Source organism: Rana temporaria, chromosome 1 (genome assembly GCF_905171775.1).
Source record: "Rana temporaria chromosome 1, aRanTem1.1, whole genome shotgun sequence".
Lineage (NCBI taxonomy): Eukaryota > Metazoa > Chordata > Amphibia > Anura > Ranidae > Rana > Rana temporaria.
The window spans coordinates 475,175,426-475,199,962 of record NC_053489.1 but is presented as its reverse complement, the minus strand read 5'-3'; the positions used below and the strand labels follow the sequence as shown (position 1 = coordinate 475,199,962).

General features: G+C 39.8%; 1 protein-coding gene across 5 annotated transcripts in view; it reads right to left on the bottom strand.

Moving 5' to 3' along the window:
- COL25A1 (collagen type XXV alpha 1 chain) overlaps positions 1 to 24,537 on the bottom strand; it is a 588,595-nt gene that overhangs the window by 111,295 nt on the left and 452,763 nt on the right. For all 5 annotated transcript variants that reach the window (XM_040329411.1, XM_040329395.1, XM_040329418.1 and 2 more), the window contains exons 14-18: positions 24,096 to 24,122; positions 17,853 to 17,897; positions 10,413 to 10,445; positions 10,164 to 10,199; positions 2,258 to 2,302 (exon numbers count right to left, since the gene is read on the bottom strand). In XM_040329411.1, the coding sequence (XP_040185345.1) occupies positions 2,258 to 2,302; positions 10,164 to 10,199; positions 10,413 to 10,445; positions 17,853 to 17,897; positions 24,096 to 24,122 (186 nt within the window). The remainder of the gene's footprint in view (positions 1 to 2,257; positions 2,303 to 10,163; positions 10,200 to 10,412; positions 10,446 to 17,852; positions 17,898 to 24,095; positions 24,123 to 24,537) is intronic.

Sequence of the window (24,537 nt, the reverse complement as noted above, 5' to 3'; positions counted from 1 at the left end):
TCAACATCAATAACACTGAACAGTGCCTGATGACCCACCAAAAAAATTAAAATATGATGACATGTTTGCACATTACTGGTGATCAGTGGCACTTTAATTCCCCCTTTCTAAAATAACAAATCTACAATCATTGATGGTCAGTAGCACTTTAATCCCCCCACCGGTATCATCTGATGTTTTTTTACCTTAATGCATAGAATGCATTAAGGTGAAAAATGTTTTACCTTTACAACCCCTTTGAGGTAAAAAAGAAATAGCTTATTGCATTTAGAACTACTTTAAGGATCCTAAAGAGTGATTTGGTATACTGAGATTTACAAAAAAATAATCCGATCCTCTAGTATGCCATTCCTCCAATGCGCATGCACCAGTGATGTCACCGGCTGCTTCTAAAGTAAATATTTCCTAAACAGTGTACCTTCCAGATGTGGAATTTTGTAGTTCCCTTTGGAAACTTCTTAATTAACCAATAACCAATAGCTTTCACAAATTACTTTTTATAGCTGTTGTTTGGAGGACCTTAGGTCTTTTGTCTCATTCCTGTTTAAAATGATGTTTAAATTACTGAATTTTTTGGAATGTCTTCTATAGGCAGCTTCAGATCAAACCACAGCATTTCAATGACTCTGAGGTCAAGACTTGGCCATTTCAAAACACACAACTTCCTTTTGTTTGAACCACACTGTTGATTCATTTAGTTGTCTGGGATTTTTGTAATATTGAATGACCAAACTTCTTTCACTTTAGATTACAGACACAGTTAGCTATAACATTTCTTGCACAATTTGTGAATTGATGGTGTGCCTTGCTGACTACACTGACATCAGGGGGAATAAAAGCAGTTAAAACTATTATGTAGATTATATTTTCTCCAAAGTTAGTGAGTTGCATTTAACAGAAAGTCCACAAAACTTTGGGCCAGTTGTGCTGTGAAAAACTCAGTTTTTTAACTGGTTTTCAAAGTGTACTATTTTACCATCTTAAAGGCAACATTTTTGTATAAAGGAGGTGTTTGGGTATATAAAAACAAACATACATACTCACATTGGTTCAGCATTGGCCTCGTGTTGTAGCTGTCCTCTGCCAGCTCTTAACACGGGAAATGAGCGAACACATGACTGCTGAGAGTGGTGACTGTGAGTCACCGCTCTCCACTCTGCCCCTCCAGCACTCACTGGAGCGAAGGGCTGGAGAGGGGATAGTGCAACTGAACAGCTGGCAATCAGGTAGCTAGGTTGATCTTAATGATATGGTTGAGATCCTTCCAGAGCCTGAAACTGCTCTGTGACGGTAGATGAGTCACAGAGTGTATCCCACTGTCTGCTGTTACTGGGTCATAGGAATGTAAAAGTAAGTGCACTCCTGTGATTTTGGCCATACTTCTCTTTTATTTTTTTGTATGACATACATGTAATACAATTCAGTCTTAATAAACTCCTCTTCTAAAGTCTCAAAATCTGTTTTAAATGAACTACAGTATATTGCATTTCAACAAAAATTCTGTGGTTTTTATGTGTTTCAGGAACAGTCAAACCAGTACCTGAATTAATTGGAACACCTGTTTTTTAGCTTGGAATGCCTTACTTAAATAACATGCTATAGAACACAAACAAGCACATTACTGCACACAAAGTTATAAAGGAGCTACAAACCATATGCTCAAATAAAGATATGATAGTATAAAATATTATGTATGTTGTATGTAAAGTAGCACCACCTTTATTAATATGACTTATATGAAAAATGTATTTAATTTTAAAAACTGTTTATGCAGATTCACAATCAAATATACACTATATTACCAAAAGTATTGGGACACCTGCCTTTACACTCACATGAACTTTAATGGCATCCCAATCTTACGCGGTCAGAATTTGCGACAAAAAGCTCACATCGCAATCTTCTCTTCGCGATCGTGTGTACGAGACATAAGACTGGGATGCCATTAAAGTTCATGTGCATGTAAAGGTGTCCCAATAGTTTTGATAATATAGTGTAGTTTAGTAACTCTTTTTGATGGTTACAAAAATATCACAGCCACAGTGTGAAAATAATTGGGAAGCAGCATACGGGGGGGGGGGGGGGGGGATATCGTTTTATTGAAAAGAATAATCTTTATAGTCAGTTAAGCAAGTGTGTACACCTACACATGAAACTGTGAAATTGCAACGAATCTAGAAATCGGTTGAAATTTTGTAGAATACACTATAATAATGAATGCAGCTATAAAAATACAGTGTTGTGAAAAACAATTTACCTTTATTCCAGGAAGTCCGGGTAGCCCAGGAAGCCCTGGTTCGCCCTACAGAAAAATCATATTACAGAAAAATATGTTCTTGTGGTGAGAAAAGGGCAGACACAATGGAACAGTAACAGCAGATTTTATACCCTCACAGAGACACAACTGTGACAATAAAGTGCTTTTAATGGTCACCGGCAGATGGTAAAAGACTGCTTGAGAAATAGAGCAGAGAACAGGGGTGGCTGTAATGAATAAGTTGCATGATTCTTAAAAAAAATATGTCTACATAACAACAGAATAGAGCAAGCAGTGTCTTTAACTAAAAGCATTCTTCGGTAAACCTCCTACCTGGGAATGGTTTATATTGACGTATGTATGATTACGCCTGCTTACAATGACATTATGCAATTAAAACCAGGTAATACATTAAACATTTGATGAACTCCTATAAAAAATAAAGAACACAATGGCTACCTGCAACCAGGGACGAATTAATAGTTCAAGGAGCACATAGAAATAACCAATCTTCCCCCCAGTGCCAGATTGCAACCTCAGTAAAGCTGGAAAGACAGCACTGCTAGTAAAAACAATGCAGATTTGATGCTTATTTATCTTCTGTTCAAAGACATTTTGCGCTATTTAGATTTTGCCAGATTATAGATTGTAGCTTAATAAATGAATGGAGAAATAGTCAATGAAACCTGGAAAAAATCATTGCTTGTTTAGGAACAAGTCACTTAATTTGTGCCTAAATATACCCACTAAAATGTGTACGAAAATGGCTGCATTTCTGCCAAATTCTATCACATCACAAAATTTGGAAACATCCGCATGGTCTACAAAGAAAATTCTTTCTTTTTTTTTCTCTGTCCATGATTGCAGCTCTGTGTGGCAAACATGGCTAAGAAGGACAGTAATCTGCTGACATCATAACTGCAGGATTATTTTTTTTCACCAATGGTGAGCGAAATAACAGCTTGCACCATAAATCTAAAATATAATTATACTGTCAACATAGCTTCTTAAATGCAAGGTCTGTTCTCTTATTAATACTATATCTTGTATATTCATAATCTTTAATAAAAGATTTAATAAACTTTCTTGTTTCTTGAGATACTGAGGTGAAAACACAAAAAAAGTTTTTATTTCTACTTTTTTTTTTTATAAACCTTTGCCATTTCAATCTCAAAACAAAAGCCCTAAATGTCATGTTTTTCTCTTTCTGTATTCTGAAGTACAAAATACTTTAATTATAGAAAACAATCTGAAGTGTGACTGCTGCTTTCAGAAAATGTAACAATCATAATTTTCAATTTCAAACTATTATAGAATAATTTGTGTACATAGGAAATATAGCATTTCAAAAGATGGTAAGGTACACAAGGTAAACTCTCTATCTTGAAACATTCATGCTTTTTAAAATCTCTACTGTAATAAGCATGACAAATCAACTCTAAAAAGAAATAATATAAAAATAATGGAATAGCTATCAATTTATTTGTAGACATGTCTCGCGTGCAGAAGCGAACGCATACATGAGTAGCACCCCGCATATGAAAACGGTGTTCGAACCACACATGTGAGGTATCACCGCGATCATTAGAGCGAGAGCAATAATTTTAGCCCTAGATCTCTTCTGTAACTCAAAAGGTTACAACCTGTATAATTTTGTAAACAATGCATATGGAGATTAAGGATAAAAATTTGTTGCCATTCTACGAGCGGGCGTAATTTTGAAGCATGACGTTGGTATCAATTTACTCGGCGTAACATCATCTTTCACAATATAAAAAAAAATGGGCTAACTTTACTGTGTTTCCAAAAAAAGTGTGATTGTAAGACCGCTGCGCAAATACAATGTGACAGAAAGTACTGTAGGTGACCGTGATATTGTGTCAATCTCGCTCCCTTTCTCGGCAAGATTGACCACCTATGAGCCCCATTCCGGGAGCCAGCGCCGAGCCGGCTCGCCGCGATGGGGAAAAAGCCGTCAAAGAAGCGACTGGAATCCAACTTGGATTCCCGCCAATTCTAGCCGCAGCGTTTGGTATGAATCATGAGGGGGAACTCCACGCCAAATTTTAAATAAAAAACGGCATGGGTTCCCCCCCAGGGGCATACCAGGCCCTTAGGTCTGGTATGGGTTGTAAGGAGAACCCCCTACGCCTAAAAAACGGTGTGGGGGTCCCCCTACAATCCATACCAAACCGGTATCCATAGCACGCCGCCCGGCCGGTCAGGAAAGGAGAGGGGATGAGCGAGCGCCCCCCCTCCTGAGCCGTACCAGGCCGCATGCCCTCAACATGGGGGGGGTTGGGTGCTCTGGGGCAGGGGGATGCCCTGCTGCCCCCCCACCCCAAAGCACCCTGTCCCCATGTTGATAACGACAGGGCCTCTTCCCAACAACCCTGGCCGTTGGTTATCGGGGTCTGCGGGCGGGGGGCTTATCGGAATCTGGGAGCCCCCTTTAATAAGGGGGCCCCCAGATACCGTCCCCCCACCCTAGGTGAATGAATATGGGGTACCCCTAGCCATTCACCTGGAGGAATTAAAAAAAAAAAAAAACACACTACACAGGGTTTTTAAAGTAATTTATTAGTCAGCTCTGGGGCCCCCCCTCTCTTCTTTAGCTCTTTTACAAGGGGGGGTACTTCTTCGACGGGGGGGTAGGTGTCGGTCTTCACCGCCATCTGGTTCTCTTCTGCCGGGGGGGCTGCTTTCTTCTTTAGCTCTTTTACAGCGGCCCCCCTCCCTGGCTTCTTCGACATCTTCAGTGGGGGGGTGCCCGGGCTTCTGTCGCCTTCTGCCTTCTTCTTCTTCTTCTCTTCTTCTTCGATGTTGACACATCACTTCCTCCCGCTGTAATGCCGTGTGCGCGGCTTGCACCGATATATATAGGCCTCTTATGACGTCACAGTCCCATCATGCTCCGGGTGCACATTCTCGGGGACAGGTATTGTATTGCATCGACTGCCATTTTATTCTTTAGGGTGTTAGAAAAAATATATAATGTTTGGGGGCTTCTAAGTACATTTCTAGCAAAAAAAAGATAACATTTTAACGTGTAAACAACAAGTTTGAAAAATAGGCCCGGTCTTAAAGTGGTTAAGCAGAAGTGAATATACAATGCTGTAAAAAAGTATTTGCCCCCTTTCTGATTTTTTTTTTCACAATTGTCACACTTAAATGACTCAACAAACAAATTTTATTATTAAACAAATATAACCCAAGTAAATACAAAATGGTTTCATTTATTAAGGCAACAAAAAGCTGTCCAAACCTGATTGGCTTTATGTGAAAAAGTAATTTCCCCCTAAACCTAATTACTGGTTGTGCTACCCTTGGCGACAACAACTGCAATCAAGCATTTGCAATAACTGGCAATGAGTCTTTTACATTGCTGTGGAGCAATTTTGGTCCACTCTTCTTTGCAGAATTGTTTTAATTCAGCCACATTGAAGGGTTTTACAGCACGAATATCCTATGTAAGATCATGATACAGCATCTCAATTGGATTTAAGTCCAGGCTTTGACTAGGCCACTCCAAAAACCTAAATGTTGCTTTGTTTGAATCATTTAGAGGTGAACTTGCTGTTGTGTTTCGGATCATTGTCCTGCTGCAAAACACAAGTGCACTTGAGCTTGAGGTCACTAACTGATGCACGGACATTCTACTTTAGAATTTTTCTGGTAGAGCTCAGAATTCATGGTTCCATCAATTATGGTACGTCCTCCAGGTCCTGAAGCTGCAAAGCAGCCCCCAGACCAACATGCTACCACCACGTCTGACTGTTGGTATGATGTTCTTGTTATGAAATTATGTATTTGTTTTATGCCAGATGTAACGGAACGCACAGCTTCCAAAAAGTTCAATTTTTGTTTCATCAGTCCACAGAACATTTGCCTAAAAGTCTTGGGGATAATTAAGATGTTTTTTGGTATACGTGAGATGAGCCTTTGTGTTCTTTTTGATCAGCAGTGGCCTTGGCCTTGGAACTCTCCTATGAATCATGAACACTGATCTTACCTGGGGCAAGTGAGGCCTGCAGTACTTTAAATGTTATTCTGGGTTATTTTATGACCTCCTGGGTGAGTCGTCATCATGCTCTTGGAGTAATTTTTGTAGGCCGGCCATCCTTGGAAGGTTCACCATTGTTCCAAGTTATCTCCTTTTGTGGATAATGACTTTTCCTGTGGCTCACTGGAGTTCCAAAGCCTTAGAAATGTCTTTGAAACCCTTCCTAGACCGATACATGTACATTACTTTGTTTCTAATCTGTTCTTGATTTTTTTTTATTGTTTTTTTAATCATTGGCATGATGTGTGGCTTTTTGTGATCTGTTAGCGTGCTTCACTTTGTCAGACAGCTTCTATTTATGTGATTTCTTGATTCAACGGGTCTGGCAGGATTCAGGCCTGGGTGTTGCAAAAGAGATTTAACTCAGCTTTCCAAAAAATTGTGGTTAATCACAGTTCATTCATGATTCAGCATGGGAGGGAGCAGGTACTTTTTCACATAGGGCCAGGCAGGTTTAAACAGCTTTTTTCCCTTAATAAATGAAATTATAATTTAAAAACTGGATCTTGGATTTACTCAGGTCATCGTTGTGTAATATTAAAATTTGTTTGATGATCTGAATCATTTAAGTGTGAGAAACATGCAAAAAAAAAAAAAAAAGGAAATACTTTTTCACAGCACTGTATATGAACATGAATACCATGCTCCCCCACACCTATAAGTACCAAATATTTTCTTCAGTCATGAAGGATGAACGGAGCAGTGGGGCAACAAAAAATGGGTGAGAATAAACTGCTTGAGGATCTGACTTTAAAACAACCCTGTTGATGTACCCTTAATTGGCAAGGCACAGCTTTGCATTAAGCAGAAATGCTAACTGCAAGCTCCAACTTAACCACTCAAGTAAATATACTGGAAGCATAGTCCCCTTTTCTAAAGCTAAAATAAGAGGCATGTATTTCAATTTCAGGAGTGCTCGTCCCTCTCAGTGCCTGTGCTAGTAACTTTTGTGTATCTTAAAAAAAATGAATTTGTTGTCACACAAATGTATTACATATCCACTACTGTAGCAAACTGTAACTGAAGTAATATTTTATACCTTTTCACAAGAACATTTTGTAGTTTATGAAGAATGTAGCTATGCTACTTAAACAGCTACAGTATATGCAGGCCATCTACATTAAGTAGACAGACAAACTTCTGGAAAGATACCTCATTTATCCGTAACTAGTACAGCAAATCTCAGAAAGTCTCTTTGGTTTTTATGGAAATAACATTTGTAAACCCCAAAATATTCTGATCTTACCCGCCAATTGGAGTAAGTTGTCAGATCTTTGGGTGCCTCATAGGAAGTTTACAAGGAAGCCAAAGATGCTCCTAATGACTTGGACACTTTCTCCCATAACAAAATCTCAACCCACAGTTCCTGGATGGAGTCATTGGGATTCATTTGTGAAAGGAGTAAATCATGTTCAAACTGAAAATGAAATTTTTACTTTGCAAAGAATATCCAATCTACAAAATATTTAAAAAAAAAAAAAAAAATCTTGAGCATGATTGGATGATGGAAGGTAGCAGAGCTTCACCTCATTCACTAAGTTAAGGGAAAAGTTCATGAAAATTCACTTAGCTTACTGAATAGTATATTTACCTCCCCTACCGACCCCCCCTTTTTTTCTGGGCCCATTACCCATTACCTCTTTAGCAGTATTGGACTGATAATCTTTTTTCTTTGTGACACTTGACAACACCACTGTTCTAACCTATTGATGTGGAACGGTAGGACCTCCATCACATTACCTTGTAACATAGATACAATCTGTCCGACTCACAAGAGGCATAGACTGCATCCATACCATTATTGTCTTATTGCTGAACTACTGATGAGATTTGGCTCATTAACTACCTTGCATTACACCCATTGTTATGACTAATCCCCCACTATTGTGGGTTGTCTAGATCACATGATGGTTTGCTCTCACTGTCACCTCCATACTCCATACTGTCTTTATATTAACATGTGACTGGGGAAAGTGACGGACTGTTGAACTTTTCTTTTCCCAGGTCATACATATCCTTTGTCATATGGTCTGGAAGCAATGTTGTTTTTGTACCCTATAGCACCTGTTCTATGTACTCAACACTATTTTGTACAAGTGTCTACATATCTGTATTGGTTTTTTTTCATTGTACTTTTAGAAAATTCAATAAACATTATTAAACAAGAACAGTTTATTTGTCTTTAGTAAATCAACATTGTTTTTTATGGTTGCAACATAATGCCGGAGGTAGAATCTGTAAAGTAAGCATTAAAACACAGCACTGCTATCAAAAAGCGGATTTCTAGTTTTCCTGGAATCTCTCTTTCAGAAAGTAGGCCCTAGTCTTTCATCAATATTATATCTAACAATAGGTACAGACACATGCAGTCTGAAATAAAAGTTAATTAGCTATGTTTTAAAAAAACTGCAAGATTTATAACATGAGATTTCTTTGAAAAACTATAAATAAACCAAAAATGCTATTTTCCATAATGCCAAAAGTGTGTGCTTCAACCATGAAAATAGCACCAATAATGTGACCTAGATACTAAATTACAGGAGTTGTATACATGACTGGGCTAAGTTGTACTGGCATGTGGGATAACTTGCAAGTATTCTCTCATATAATTACCTTCCATAGACAAAAATTAAACAACAAACCTGAAAATGTTTACTTACTGAATGCAATGGAAAGATTGTGAATCTACGGTATATTTTAGCATTATCCAACATACAGTTCTTGGAGCCTCTTGGAGACCTCCACTAAGGTATGGTAATTATGCTGAGGGTGGAAGGTTATGGGGCTGCCATTGCTTCTTTTTTTTGTGCAATCTGCAGAGCTGTTCTGTATGTAGCTGTTTACCTGGAGCTCAACTTTAAATTCTAATGAACTCTCCAACGCTATAGATTTATAGTAATGTGTCTCTTTTCTTTTTTTTATACTGTTTGATTGTAAACAACTTATGTTACTGCTGAATTTCTTCAATGATGAAAGTAAAGCACAACCCACGTTTGTGTTGCCATAAGAGGTAATGTGATGTTATTTTCTGTGGTTAGACATGCAGTATTAATATACAAACACAGCATGTATAGCAGTCACATGTTAGAGCTTTTAAAAGAAGCTAAAAAGCTGAACAAACGTTCAATAGATTGCAAACACATGAAAGAAAACACATAACCAGAAATTAAGAAAATGCATGAATTAAATATTATTTTAAATGTCTAATATAAAACATTCCCTGTTAATAAGGCATGGGACTAATATTTTGAATGTATGAACCTTATAAACTGGAAAGTTATGCTGCAAATATTAAAACTTAGCAATATCTGTATATTCCTTGTCATTAGCATAATCATTATACACAGCTTATAATGTTCTATATGATAATAATTATTACTGAATTGATTGGTTTAGTTTCCTGGGACAGCATAAATAATGTAATTATATTTCACATATAAGAGGAATGTAAGCAAAGAGGACATTATTGTGATAGTTTAAAAGGGAGCTAAGTACCCCTTTAACTCCAAACAGTTATCGTTTTGCTCTCCAGGGGGTTTTTATGACTTTACAGTTATTTAATCCATAACATATGTTATAAGCCACGACAATTGTTATTTTCAGCCATGTGACTGTGATTTTCAGCTTTCATTGGCTCTAAAAATAACAAATGTTTCGGCAGTTGTTGTGGAATGATAGCTTAGTGAGTTTAGCTTTTTATTTTGTTATAAATGTTTATATGCTTTCTGCATCTTTATACGTGTACTTTTTGTTTAGAAACTGTTAATACAGCTTTATCCCCTGAACACAACACAAATGCAAAATCCAAGGTACATTTAATGGTTAAGTCCAGCTCAGTGTTACCTTTTGCCCAGAGCGACCTGACTCTCCAGGCTCCCCCTGTAACAGAAAGTAGTTACTAAATAAAAATAATTTACATTAAAAAGAGAACTCATTATAGCTATATCAGAAAGTTTTATATAGTTCTAGAGAAGTGAAAAATAGCTCAGTTTCATTAACTTACCAAGGCTCACTCATTCGCTAAGCTACGAAACCATGACAGTCATTGTACATTAATCCGTTCTTATTAAATTTCATATTGAACGTACTTACCTTGATGCCAGCAGCTGAAGACCCTGCATCCCCCTATATTAAAAGAAGTAAAATAAATCCATAAATATTGAAATTCACTAAAGAAAAAAGAGACCATAAGAGGAAAATTGTACTCAGAATAAGTTCTCCAATCTCATTTATAGCATCTACAAAATAGGGGATAGTTTTATGGCATTTTTATAAATAATTATGGGCCAGATTCACAGCCGAGATACGACGGAGTATCTCAGATACTCCGTCGTATCTCTCAGAGTATCTATGCGACTGATTCATAGAATCAGTTACGCATAGATAGCCCTAAGATCCGACAGGTGTAATTGTTTTACACTGTCGGATCTTAAGATGCAATACCGCGGCCGCCGCTGGGGGGAGTTCGCGTCGTAAACCAGCGTCGGGTATGCAAATTAGGAGTTACGGCGATCCACGACGGTTTTTCGCGTTCGCTACGTCGCTGCTAGTCTAGTTTCCCGTCGCAAAGTTAGTCGTCATTTTGGGTGCCTTAACTTTACACAGCACACGTATGTGTTGTATAAAGTATGGCCGTCGTTCCCGCTTCGAAATTTAAAAATTCACCTCGTTTGCGTAAGATGTCCCGGAATACGGAATTGCGCTACGCACGTCGCCGTTCGAAAAAATTATGTCAGTTCGCGCAAAGCACGGCGGGAATTTCGAAACGGAGCATGCACAGTAGGTCCGGCGCGGGAGCGCGCCTAATTTAAAAGGCAGACGCCCCTTTAAATTACGCGGGCTTACGCCGGAGGCTGCCAGCGTAGGTTTTCATTGCAAGTGCTTTGTGAATCAGGCACTTGCGATGAAAACTTGCGGCAGTGTAACGTATCTAAGATACGTTACGCCACCGCAGTTCTACGTGAATCTGGCCCATGTTTTTACTAGTAATGGCGTCGATCAGCGATTTTTATCCTGACTGCGACATTATGGTGGACACTTTTGATGCCATTTTGAGACCATTGTCATTGATACAGCGATCAGTGCTATAAAAATGCACTGATTACTGTAAAAATTACACTGCCAGTGAAGGGGTTAACCGGTAGGGGCCCTGAAGGGGTTAAGTGTGTCCTAGGGAGTGCTTCTAACTGTAGGGGGAATGGGCTGTGTGTGTTCCTTAAAGTCTGCTAAAACTGTTTTAAAAGCTAGACTGCAGCATATGGAAGCTAAAAACAATGATGAATTGCTTGAGGCGGAGGTAGAATTCACAGGCTATTAGGATTAAGGAATCAATATGTCTGCACCTGCTTCATCGATAGTGTACTGTTTACTTAGTATTGAAAATTCAATGGCCCATCAAGGACCCATGGTCTATTACTTTACAATAACAACAATGATGTTCTTAGATTGAGCAAGTCAGAAAGCACGTATAATGTGTCTGTTCGTTCGTCTACTTTCACTCTAGCCACCCTTCAAGAAGTTTCAAAAGTAGTTCAACATGAAATAACCTTATCTGTATTCACAGTGGGAAATATCAAGACAATCAAACATCATTTCCTGCAAAACTATAATTGGTCTAATCAAAATTCATAAAACAATATCAAAATTACACAAACTGTTAAAAAACGACATATACTGAGGGGAATTTTATTATCTATCAATGCACACATTCAGCATCTCAAAGAAAGGAAATCTTACTTGTGGCTGTTTTTTTGTTCTCAGTGCATTATCACTGCATGTTTTAATTGAACATATTTTTTGTTAACTAAAATGATTACAGTTTTATTCCTTTGTTGGACTAATTGCATACTTAGCAATGTCAGATAAAGATTTTGAAATATTTTGTCAAACCTGACAGCTGTTTGTAAGAACAATACAGTCAAGTATCTAATCTCTACATTATAATTCATATAAGAAAATATTTTCTGGAAGTTTTACACACAGGAGGAGTGTGCATTATACACAAAGTCTTATGCCGCGTATACACGGTCGTTTTTTTGTGATGAAAAAAAATGTCATTTTTTAGCATGAAAAAAACTAAGTTTTTCAAACTTTATTTTAAAAAACGATGTTGCCTACACACCATCCTTTTTTCAAAATGCTTTAGCAAAGCGCGGTTACGTTCAGCACGTACGGCGGCACTCTGTTCCATTCAAGCTTGCGTCATAACTTGCTTCTGAGCATGCGCGGGTTTAAAAACGTTGTATTTGTATTTGTATTTTGCAGTATTTGCAGGGATTTCCTCTGGGAATTCCAAAAGAAAATTATTTGGTTAGATGTCATCTCACCAAAAAGGCCCTTGCATATGTGTGCTTAAAGTATACTAGGGAAGTTCAATCATGAGCTCCTTTGGGGGCAAGGAATAATGTGAATGGTTCCATGCACTCTGTAAAGTGGTGCTTAAAATGTTAATGTTATATAAATGTTATATAAATGCAATAAATCAGAAGCGGCTTTTTAATTAGGCAAATTAGCCGGTCCCCTAAGGCCTTGCGCTCACAGAGGCCTCGCGGCTGCCTAATTTGCTTATTTAAAGAGCCACCTCTGAGGCTGGCAGCAGGGATCTCCCTTCCATCAGCACAGTGCTGAGTCCAGGCCAGTCTGTAATCTGTAATCTGTCAAATTTGCTTTAATTAGGGGCTGTGATCAGGACCAATTTATTGGGGGACAGGAGCTCACTGACAGCTCTGAATCACAGCCACATAGAGCCGCTGCACTGACAGTTCTCCCCTTCTGCACAGACGGGAAGAGAGAGCTGCTTCTGCTCCCGTCCTCTCCTCCTGTGTCTGCCTGCCCACACTCCCCGACAGTGTTCTGCCTAAGAGAAGGGGATGTGTGGGCTAGAGGTTTGAAGACCAGCAACCAGAAGTGGAAAGATGGCACCTGATCCATCCATCTATCCAGTCCCTCCCTTCTCTCTCCTGCCTCCCAGTAAGTATTATGATGTAGGGGGCACCCTTCTTTCCTTCATCTGTCTCTTTCTTTCTCCCTCCCTCCCTCACCCCCTCTCAGCCAGCCCATTTGCTTGAATTATACTATGGCTATTCCTCACCAGCCAATAGTATACCCCATTCCTCTCTCTAGTCCCCTTGGCACCCATCTATTTGCTTCTCCCCCTCATGCCAAGACAAATCCTCCCCCTTTTTTATCCCTATACAAACCAGGACCCCCCAGTTTCACTCCAGTTCTCCTTTATCAATCCCTCATCTCCTACCCACTCCCCCTTTTTTACCCCCTCCTCCTTCTCCCCTACCCCATGGTTCCCAGTCCCATGCCCCATTGCCACACCCATTTTTTCAAGGGCTAAGGGAGAACCCTGAGGTGGAGTATCTTCTTACTGCTGCTTGTGTGTGTGGGATGTGTGCTGCGCCAATCCCTGCTGACCCTCCTCTCTTATTCTTCCCATGTGATTGGTGCAGTACACATCCCACCCACACAAGCAGCAGTAGTAATTAGATGCCCCACCTTGGGGTTCTTCCTTAACCCCTGCAAAAGGGAGTGAGGGCTCATGTTGAAAATTTTGCCTAAGGCCTCACAAAGCCTAGAGCTGCCTCTGCAATAAATAAATACATGTATTAAATAATACATGGGTTTCCTATCACCCTCTGTTACTATTCATAATGTACTAACATTTAAAATTATTATGGAGAACGAAGCATCTCAAGAACATAGAATATTTCTTTAATAGAAAAAAATAATTGTCACTGAACTTTTAGGTATTTCAAGTTTATATCTGTAAATGAAGAAAACATCATTCAACTGAACGGGCTGATTTAAGACAGTAACTTTTTCATTGTTGTCAAGGTTAACTCCGTTATTGGTAGACCAGAGTTTTTCCACAGTTCATTTAAAAATCAAGAGTCTAAAGTTCAACAGAGAGAGCTCTTGCAATGTTTTAGAAGACATTTGGAGATAATTACTTTGTTTCTACTTGTTACATATACACATTTAGAAAGCCAAGGGATTTTAAAGCTCGCTCTGAAAACCCAACTTGATCTTTATCATTTTCTCAAAGGAGCATCTGTTTGTGTGTTAGCCTTATAAACTTCAGTCAGTTGTACAGGCATGTATGACCCAACAGTGGACATTCCCCAACTGTATATTTGTAAGCCTGCTTACATTATTTTCAAAGTTACAGCTGCATCTTCATGCTCATTGCATCCACCTGACTAGCACATGTTCAAATGCTTGATGTATTTAATCTCAAACATGTTAGCTTAAAATTATTTCATGCAAAGGAAATAACTCAATAGGAATGATTTGCTAAAAGAGTTTTATATCCTTAAGACTGCCAATTGTTAGGTCACCACTAATATCTGGCAGTTTAATTGGATGCCATAATCTTTTTCTTTCTTTTTTGATTATAATGATTTGGTATTGTGTTATACATTTAGGAGGCCATGCTCCTATAATGCTGTTATAACTTAAAATGACACATGATAAGATTTTAACCTCTCAGGTTAAGAAAAAAGTACAAAGGGGTTAGGGGTGTACCATCATCCTAGTATCGAAGATAAAGTTGACGGGTTCAGGGAATCCCCAGAAACCCTGAAAGCCGACAGACAATGAGTGGGCGGGGAGGACTATACCGGTACGGGGTGAAGTGTTTATACTCAACCAGAGTGATGCAAAAGAATGGTTTAGAAAGATTTATTCACAAAATATGTATATGTATATGTACTAAATTTTAAATGTATTGTCTGTTTTAAAAAAAAAATCTATATTTTGTGAATAAATCTTTCTAAACCATTCTTTTGCATCACTCTGGTTGAGTATAAACACTTCACCCCGTACCGGTATAGTCCTTCCCACCCACTCATTGTCTGTCGGCTTTCAGGGTTTCTGGGGATTCCCTGAACCCGTCAACTTTATCTTAAAATGACACATGACAACTAAGGAGCGAAAAAGTATTTGACTATAATACACTTACTTATGCTACTAAGATGAGCAGAGATAAATGTGTTCTATTGTCCAGCATTGGACAATTCAGGCAGGGCTAACAAAAATGCGTAGGAAGTCAGTGCAGAAGAGACATAGTTGTCAAATAACTACTGGAAGATAGGAACCCACTGGATTTCTGGAAGATCAACAGGTATATTTATGTACTTTATGCAACAGTTTATGTATACTGTTGATTCCCAACTCAATTTCTTTTAAATATATACAGAAAAGAAAGACATGGTATATGGAACTTCATAGGTAATTATAATTGTACCCATGCAATAAATTATTTTAATAATTAAGATATTACATTTTAATAGCACAACTGTCTACTAATTAGCATTAAAAATAATGTGCAAAATGTATAATCCCTTCACACAAACCCATACTGTTCGCATTAAACACCAAGACCTCCAACTGCTGGCGTTTCAGCCAGGATTAGCCATTTATCGAAACAAGTCCTATAGTCCCTATTATATAAACAATAGGACATCAGGAAAAGATAAAATCAGAGTCTCTTCGCAACAAGGTTATAGCAGCTGTATTATCCATGGAACGCAAGAACATATACACAATCAAACAGTTTTGTGGACTCGGAAGCTTCCCCACAAAAAAGGTAAAAAGATAGTTTTGTTTTCTCCATAATGAACGACTGCCAGAACACTGTATCCTTGTAGCATGTAATCTATTGTACGAATGTAACATTCAAGTAGGTGCTATGTTCAACAATAAAGGCATAGATACACAGATAATCAGTATCTGTTTGAGTTTAGAGCTCTCCACAATGAACAACTGCCATAACACTGTATCCCTATAAATCAAGTAGGTGCTTTCTTCAGCAAAAATAAATAAAAATGTCAGGCACACAGATATTCAGGTTTCATTTTAGTTTAGTGCTATCTCCTTTAACGCTATTGGGGTGGGTGGTAATAGAAGATATAACTGCAGGTGTGATAAGAGAGAAAGGGTGGTGCATACACTGAGAGGAGGGGAACTGCAGGTACGGTCCAGGAGGGAGGTTTGGTTGAGAGTGCAGTGAGGGGACTGCCTAAGAGTGTGGGGAGGTGTGCAATTATAGAAATCAAGTAAGGAGGCTTTCTGGGGGCTGGTGGAAACAGAATAAGCACATGTGATCATGTGTGTGTGTGTGTGTGGGGGGGGGGTCTTATTGGTGGGTTGGACTGAAATTTTCTTAAAATCTAATTGGACATTAGAGGGGAAAAAAGTGGGGAGTGAAAGGAGAAGGAAGAGGGCAAATCGCTACTGGAGGCTGAATTTACCAGTGGCAAAATGAAACTCTAAAGTAGTGATGGCAAACCTTGGCACCCCAGGTGTTTTGTAACTACATTTCCCATGATGCTCAACTACACTGCAGAGTGCATGAGAATCATGGGAAATGTAGTTCCAAAACATCTGGGGTGCCAAGGTTCGCCATCACTGCTCTAAGGCATTATCTTCAATGCAAAAGTGAAACTGCACTAAGCAAATTAAACTCTTAGGCCGCGTACACACGGTCGTTCCAAACCGATGAGAATGGTCCGACGGGCCATTTCCATCGGTTCACCGCTGAAGTGGCCTGATGATCTGATGTGCGTACACACCATCGTTCCAAAAACCGATCGGGTCAGAACGCGGTGACGTCAAACATACGACGTGCTGAATAAAACGAAGTTCAATGCTTCCAAGCATGCGTCGACTTGATTCTGAGCATGCGTGGGTTTTGAACCGATGCTTTCTGTACTAACCATCGGTTTGGACCGATCGGGCAGCGGGCCATCGGTTCGATTTTAAAGCATGTTTTAAAATTTTGGACCGAAGGACAACAGACCGATGGGCTATACACACGGTCGGTTTGGACCGATGAAACTAAACCTCGGTCCATTCTCATCGGTTTTGTCCGACCGTGTGTACGCGGCCTCAAGGTCCTTTCACTGTAAAGCAGCAGAACAGGCAGTTGAGGTGCATTTTTAACTCACTTCAGCTGCCTGGGAAAACCTAGACAGCCCCATACACATTGGCACAGCAGCAAAGCACTGGCAAAAAAAATATGGTATAGAGGTAAGTGTGGCCACACTGTAACTGAGATGCAACCACATACAATGAATGTGGCTGTGACACAGCAAATGGGAATTTCAGTTAGAAATCCCTTTTCACAAATGTGTGCGGGAAGTGGCATGTTCCCTTCTGAGGACCTGCTGTGGAAAAGCCTCTGCTGACATGCCAATCAACAGCTAGGCCAACGGGAAGAAGCTTTGACTTAGCTTTCATATTAATAAGGATTATGAAAGAGTTTTTGCAACGTATATCCCTAAGGTTACGTTTACCATCGCTTTCATTTTCATATATAATTTTTCTGTGTATGCAATATACTTAAAGAGACAAAGACAAAACATGGAGAAACATGCATGTATTACAGGGCACATTTTTGTTTATTTTACCTAGACATAATGTACATTTTAAAGATGGATTTTTGTTAGAGGTTTGTTGTAACATGCCTCTGGGTCTTGGAAAAGCTAACCCAACACCAAGAACATTCTGCAAAAAAATAAATACCTTTTCTCCTGCTTCACCTTTCGGACCAGATTCACCCATGTCACCCTGTGAATAATTAAAATATATACAATTTGTGCATGCTCTATACTTACCTCCCTTTACATAAGGGAGTATTGATCATATTGACATTTTGTGAAGGTTTGTGCTATTTATAAAGGGTTAAATACTTATGCTCATATTTATAAAGCAGTAAATGTGACATTCATAGGTGCTTAATCATTCCATTAAATGTAAAACACATGCACCAGGAAGATTCAACTGCAGTGAATATTTTGTGAGTGCCCTACTCCGTGTATTTTTTAAAATAAAATCCTTACATTATAAATCACATATGATATTACATATTATAGTGTAACATAACAGTGACAAGCAATGAAAAAAAATGTTTAGAATCAGAAATCACAGGCAACAACACTTTCCAACATTTCTCAACACTGATGCCATTCAGCAGTCACAAGCATAGTAAAAGTAACAGGGTGAGGCACAGATATGATTCATTCAATCATAGATATTCATAAAATCCCTGGTGACCTCACAACTCTAGGGCTTCATTTCCATGGATGTTTTTACAGCCACTTTTCTGAGTGTTTTTTTGCAGCTTAAAAACAGCTCTCCATGTTAGTCTATGGCCTCATGCCCACCATGAAGTTTTTGAGCTGTAGATGGCTGAGCCATTTTTAAGCTGCAAAAAAAAAAAACAGGACCAGTGCGTTCTGAAGCTCCAGCTTTAGAGCTGTAAAAACGCCAGATGTTAAAAAACGCTCAGAAAACGCAAAAAAATGCTCAAAAACGCAAAAAAACACTCAAAAACGCACAAAAACGCTACCGCTGCGTTTATGAGCTCCAGCTCAAATAATAAAAAAAAAAACATGGACAGGCGTTTTTAAGCTATAAAAAAGGCTAAAAAAAGTGGATGTAAAAACGTCCATGGAAATGAAGCCTTATTGTCCCCCAAGATAACCCTTGACTTCCCCTCTGACACCTCTTACCTCCAATAAGAAAACAAATTGCTGTAGAAACAGGCAGGACCACTGATAAAGGGGTACCACTTGTGCTCCTGTATGGGCCAGAGCCCCATTATTGTAACAGGGGAGCCCGGTAGCTTTAGATTTCTTTAGGTAGTTTATATATGCTTTCCTGCAGCTAACAAGTGGTCCAATATATAAAGTATATTAAATTTCCCTGAGCCTCATCAGTTTATAAGAGGGGAACAGTAGCAGAGAGGAAACTTTTTTTTTAATTTTGGTGCGCATTAACAGAACCCTATGTAACAGTTTTCAATTCTAAAATAAAACATTCAGCCCTCCCCTGGCAGAGTGATATCACTAGTTGCCTGCCTCCTTTAGAAATTAAGGGCCAGATTCACATAGCCCGGGCGCAGCGTAGCGTAACCGATTTAGGTTACACCGCCGCAAATTTTCTGTGTGCCCGATCCACAAAGCACTTACCTGGAAAGTTGCGGCCGTGTATCCTAAATCCGTCCGGCGCAAGGCGGGCCAATTCAAATGGGGCGGGTACCATTTAAATTAGGCGTGCTCCCACGCTGGACGTACTGCACATGCTCCCAACGCAAATTTCCCGACGTGCTTTGAGCGAAATTACGACGCGCCAACGTTTTGTGAATCGCGACGTGAAAAAAAGACTTGCGCCGGGAAAAAAAATAAATAAAAAAAAATTCAAAAGCGACGCGGGAAAGACGGGTATACTTTTACATGGTGTAGTAAGTTTACACTTTGTAAAAGGTGCCCTATCTTTGCGACGGCAAACTAACACTTGCGGCGACGTAACAACGGGAAAAAGTTTTGTGGATCGCCGTAACTGCTAATTTGCATACCCGACGCTGGTTTACGTCGCGAACAACCCCCAGCGGCGGCCACGGTACTGCATCCCAAGATCCGACAGTGTAAAACTATTACACCTGTCGGATCTTAGGGATATCTATGCGTAACTGATTCTATGAATCAGTCGCATAGATAGAAACAGGGATACGACGACGTATCAGCAGATACGCCGTCATATCCCTTTTGTGAATCTGGCCCTAAGTGCTAAAGAACAGGACAGGCTTTAGCCAGCAGTGACAGCCTGTCTGTGTTGGATCCGTGGCAGCCATCAGTGGCTACAGGCATGCAGCACAGGGATCCATCCAGGTGGCACATGCACTTATATTTTGGTAAGAAGTACAGTACAGTGTAGTAAGTACAACAGACTTGAGAAGGTTGACTGACATTTAAATGACCAAGAAATGTATTGTACACACAGGTGCTATTAGGATTCTAAGAATCTTAAAAGCACTGAAGAGAAATAAGTTGTGCTACAGCAAACAGTTTACATGGCCAAATCGCACAAGAGTGTAGCTTAAAGTGATTGTGAATGTTTTTAAATGTTTTAAAACAATAAACATGGTATGCTTACCTGCTCTGTGCAATGATATTGAACAGAGCAGCCCTAAACCTCCTCTTCTGGGGTCCCTCGCTGGCTCTTTTGACTCCTCCTCCTCTCTGTGTGCCACCATAGGAAGCCACTTCTTATAGTGGCACACATGCAGGTTTGCTTCTGAGCCAGGCTTTGAGTGTCCATTGACACATGCAGCATGGCTCGGCCTTACCTCCAGCTCTCTGCTTAATGGATGTAACTAACAGGGCCAATGACTCCCACTGCTTGGTCAAGCCTGTGAGAGAGTAGAGAGAGGAGAGAAGTCCTGCAGTCCAGCATGTCCCTGGATCAATACAGGACTCAGGTAAGTATGTACAGTACTACTGTCTTTGTATACACTGCACACATATGTTGCAGACCTTGTACCTACAAAATACACCTTAATTACTGTGAGAGTCCCACAGAAACACATGGGTCTCATGACAAAACATGAATTTAAAAAAATGGTTTGAATAAAACCAAAAATGCTCTTGTTATAATAGTGGTCAGTATGAACATTCTGTTATATTGATGGTTACATAATCAATCACTTACTGTGTGTTCCATCAACTTGTGAATGAACAGGAAGCCTCTGTATAGAGTACTTCTTGTTCATTCATCTGCTGTGCAGCTGGTGCTGCAGAGAAACGATTGGGCACCTATTTCCTCAATTCCTCTTTCTGTCTCAAAGGTGAGACATCAGGAGTCTGTTCAAATACCTTGATTGTCCACCAAAGCCCCCTCAACAGGGTTGGGAAAATGTTTTTAAAAAAATATATAAAAAAATGAATGGTTCATTCACATGGGATCTCTGACCCATACAACATTAATGAGTGGTTTGTATGTTTGCTGGAGCTACCTATTATTATATGTGGGACGCAGCAACTGTCGTAATTTGACAGATGTGCAAGTGTGGGTGGATGGTCCGAATATACAGGGAGTGCAGAATTATTAGGTAAGTTGTATTTTTGAGGATTAATTTTATTATTGAACAACAACCATGTTCTCAATGAACCCAAAAAACTCATTAATATCAAAGCTGAATATTTTTGGAAGTAGTTTTTAGTTTGTTTTTAGTTTTAGCTATTTTAGGGGGATATCTGTGTGTGCAGGTGACTATTACTGTGCATAATTAATAGGCAACTTAACAAAAAAAAAATATATACCCATTTCAATTATTTATTTTTACCAGTGAAACCAATATAACATCTCAACATTCACAAATATACATTTCTGACATTCAAAAACAAAACAAAAACAAATCAGTGACCAATATAGCCACCTTTCTTTGCAAGGACACTCAAAAGCCTGCCATCCATGGATTCTGTCAGTGTTTTGATCTGTTCACCATCAACATTGCATGCAGCAGCAACCACAGCCTCCCAGACACTGTTCAGAGAGGTGTACTGTTTTCCCTCCTTGTAAATCTCACATTTGATGATGGACCACAGGTTCTCAATGGGGTTCAGATCAGGTGAACAAGGAGGCCATGTCATTAGTTTTTCTTCTTTTATACCCTTTCTTGCCAGCCACGCTGTGGAGTACTTGGACGCGTGTGATGGAGCATTGTCCTGCATGAAAATCATGTTTTTCTTGAAGGATGCAGACTTCTTCCTGTACCACTGCTTGAAGAAGGTGTCTTCCAGAAACTGGCAGTAGGACTGGGAGTTGAGCTTGACTCCATCCTCAACCCAAAAAGGCCCCACAAGCTCATCTTTGATGATACCAGCCCAAACCAGTACTCCACCTCCACCTTGCTGGCGTCTGAGTCGGACTGGAGCTCTCTGCCCTTTACCAATCCAGCCACGGGCCCATCCATCTGGCCCATCAAGACTCACTCTCATTTCATCAGTCCATAAAACCTTAGAAAAATCAGTCTTGAGATATTTCTTGGCCCAGTCTTGACGTTTCAGCTTGTGTGTCTTGTTCAGTGGTGGTCGTCTTTCAGCCTTTGTTACCTTGGCCATGTCTCTGAGTATTGCACACCTTGTGCTTTTGGGCACTCCAGTGATGTTGCAGCTCTGAAATATGGCCAAACTGGTGGCAAGTGGCATCTTGGCAGCTGCACGCTTGACTTTTCTCAGTTCATGGGCAGTTATTTTGCGCCTTGGTTTTTCCACACGCTTCTTGCGACCCTGTTGACTATTTTGAATGAAACGCTTGATTGTTCGATGATCACGCTTCAGAAGCTTTGCAATTTTAAGAGTGCTACATCCCTCTGCAAGATATCTCACTATTTTTGACTTTTCTGAGCCTGTCAAGTCCTTCTTTTGACCCATTTTGCCAAAGGAAAGGAAGTTGACTAATAATTATGCACACCTGATATAGGGTGTTGATGTCATTAGACCACACACCTTCTCATTACAGAGATGCACATCACCTAATATGCTTAATTGGTAGTAGGCTTTCGAGCCTATACAGCTTGGAGTAAGACAACATGCATAAAGAGGATGATGTGGTCAAAATACTCATTTGCCTAATAATTCTGCACTCCCTGTACACTGTCTATATTCAGGCCATACACCTGCACTCACATGCCTGTACAGGCACTCACAGAGCTTTTTTTATCAACTCAACACAGTTTTATCTTAGATTTAGCAGGAATTTTGTAAGTTATGTTATGTTTATGTCTGCTAATAATGATTTTAGTGTATTTTTAGCAAAAATAAAAAAAATATTGTTTACATTTTTTCAGGGGGCTTTTCTCCACACAAATATATATGCAGACTATTACATTCACATAAATTTGTAATATATATATATATATATATATATATATATATATATATATATATATATATATATATATATATATATATATATTCTTATTTTGGCCTATATATATAGAACCCATAGTTATATATACTGTATACAGGGCTCAAAATTCCAAGTCCTGAGCTACTAGCCAGGTCTCAAGGGTTACTCACCACCAGGTGCCCCACCCCATTTCCCCTAAACATGCCCCCATAACTTATCTCATGAAATTATACTTAAATGTTTTATGCAGAATTAGGTTATAAATATAAATGAAGCCTCACCTGTGCCCAACAATGCAGCCTCACCTGTTCCCAACAATGCCGCTTCACCTGTGCCCAACAATGCAGCCTATCTGTGTCCATCAATGCCGCTTCAATTGTGCCCAACAATTCAGCCTACCTGTGCCCATCAATGCTGCTTCACCTGTGTCCAACAATGCAGCAAACCTGTGTCCATCAATACTACTTAATCTGTGCCCAACAATGCAGCCTACCTGTGCACATCAACGCTGCTTCACCTGTACCCAGCAATGCAGCCTACCTGTGTTCATCAATACTGCTTCACCTGTGCCCAACAATTTAGCCTACCTGTGTCCATCAATGCTGCTTCATCTGTGCAGGGGAAGAGAGGAAGAGGATTGCCGGCCGGATCATCAGGGAGCGGGGAACATCGCTGTAACAGCTGTCATATGAATTGCCGACTGCCGAGTGTTCCCCGTGCTCTCCCTCACATAGAGCCCCGCTTCCTGACCCGGGTACTTTGATATACATCACACGTCCCCAGATTGAACAGGTGTTCTGTTTATCAAACTACCCAGGCCAGGAGGTGGGGCTGTATGTGACAGCAAGTGTGAAGAACAATCGACAATTAAAATGAAAGCTGTTACAGCGCTGTTCCCCTCTCTGATGATCCTGTCGGCTCTCTCTTTCCCTCAGCGATCACTGGGAGAACGGCTCCCATTCAACCCCTCCTGCCAGCGGTGCTTGCCTCCTGCCTACAGGTAGCCCACACTCTCTCTCACACTCTCTACATATATTATTTTTTTTATCAATAATAGAATGACAAATATCTTACCTTTTCACCAGATTCACCTTGATCACCCTTGAAAAAAAATACTTTAATTTTAATAGGTTACACACAGAATTGACTAAATAGACTAAATATACAAAGCTTAAACACAGAATAAGGATCTTTGGGCAAGATTCACGTAGCCCGGGCGCAGCGTAACGTAACCGATTTAGGTTACACCGCCGCAAATTTTCTGTCTAAGTGCCCGATCCACAAAGCACTTACCTGGAAATTTGCGGCGGTGGTGTATCCTAAATCCGTCCGGCGCAAGGCGGGCCAATTCAAATGGGGCGGGTACCATTTAAATTAGGCGCGCTCCCGCGCCGGACGTACTGCGCATGCTCCCGACGCAAATTTCCCGACGTGCTTTGCGTGAAATTACGAAGCGCCAACGTTTTGTGAATCGCGATGTGAAAAAAATACTTGCGCCAGGAAAAAAAAAATATAT